A 1,595-nucleotide genomic window follows, 5' to 3' on the forward strand; every position below is an offset into this window, starting at 1 on the left:
CGATTATCTTGTAACTGTGTAGTTTATAAACACAGATATAGGGTTTACACTATAAGTGTTATCATTATTAGAGAAGATTATTCAATGTAACCCTAGCAGCTCTCGTGATATTTGTTCATCACTGAGAGGTAACAGTTCCATACTGTAACAGAGTTTATTGTTTCAATAAAGTTTGTTTTCTATTACTTAAGTTCTTAAAGTTCGATTTGAGTGTACTATACACTGTATTCACCCCCTCTACAGTGTGTGTGTGACCTAACAACGATCATTGTATGGTTTGAAACAATCTGGTCGTATGTGGTACAATAGGCTTAGTGAATACTTATTAAATGATGGATATGTTAATAATCAAGTGTGTACTTGCATTTTCATCAAACGATCATTAACTGGTTTTGTTATTATTGTTGTATATGTGGATAATTTGAATATTATCGGTACTACTGAAGATATTACTAATGCTGCTAACTATTTGAAAAATGAGTTTGAAATGAAAGATCTTGGAAGGACAAGATTTTGTTTAGGTAAACAGGTGGAGCACTTATCTTCAGGAATATTTGTTCATCCACTAACCACACCAATGGTTGTTCGATTACTCGAGGTTGAAAATGATCCTTTTCGTCCTAGAAAACAAGATGAAGAGGCTCTTAGACCTGAAGTTCCATATCTCAGTGCAATTGGCGCTCTCATTTATCTTACAAACAACACACGACCTGATATTGCATTTGCAATGAACCTGTTGGCAAGATTTAGTTCTGACCCTAGTAAAAGGCATTGGGATAGAATTAAACATATATTCAGATACCTACGAGGGACAATCGATCTTGGACTATTCTTCTTAAACAATTCAAGATCACATCTAGTTGGATATGCAGATGCTGGATACATGTCAGATCCTCACTTTGGGCGATCACAAACAGGTTACCTATTTAGATATTGTGATACTGCTATCTCTTGGAAGTCTATAAAACAAACTATGGCTGCAACTTCATCAAACCACGCAGAGTTACTAGCAATTCATGAAGCAAGCAGAGAATGTATTTGGCTAAGGTCGATCATTCAACATATTCGAGAATCATATGGATTATCAAGTATTGCAGACAGTCCTGCAGTTTTATTCGAGGATAACTCGGCCTGCATCAAACAACTTAAGCAAAGCCGGCTTTACGGGGAGTTTCCCTAGTTATTTGTCTAGGGCCTCCAATAATATAGGGGCCTCCAATATATATACATACATGTAGTATTAATATTTATAATTATTAATTATTAATTATATTCAATAAAATTATTAAAATAATATTTATTCTTCTCCCATATACACTAGTTTAGAAATCTGGACAGTACTTTAACTTTAGGTCCATTCAATATAATAAAGAGATATAATAGCCCAATAAATTAGTATAATGTTTTACAATATTTTAAATCACTTTAAGTCTTTAAAATAACTAAAAAGATAGAAAACCTAATACGCTCAAAACCAACAAGAGCAGCAAAGGTAATATATAGTGATCTCTTCAATTCTTTTATACTTTGGTATTTTAAATTCAAAACTAATTTACTATATTAAATACTACATATTTTTGATTTTTTGTAGTATA

General features: G+C 32.5%; 1 protein-coding gene across 1 annotated transcript; it reads left to right on the forward strand.

The window, feature by feature from the left end:
• Positions 1-577: 577 nt before the first annotated feature.
• On the forward strand, positions 578-1,180 carry LOC141702645 (secreted RxLR effector protein 161-like). Its single transcript, XM_074506295.1, has one exon. The coding sequence runs from the start codon at positions 578-580 to the stop codon at positions 1,178-1,180; it is 603 nt and encodes a 200-aa protein (XP_074362396.1).
• Positions 1,181-1,595: the final 415 nt, after the last annotated feature.

This window comes from Apium graveolens, chromosome 2 (genome assembly GCF_009905375.1).
Source record: "Apium graveolens cultivar Ventura chromosome 2, ASM990537v1, whole genome shotgun sequence".
Lineage (NCBI taxonomy): Eukaryota > Viridiplantae > Streptophyta > Magnoliopsida > Apiales > Apiaceae > Apium > Apium graveolens.

What these genes read in the sequence shown, in the direction of transcription:
- LOC141702645 (XM_074506295.1), top strand. Translation starts at nt 578, where the DNA reads ATGGTTGTTCGATTACTCGAGGTTGAAAATGATCCTTTTCGTCCTAGA.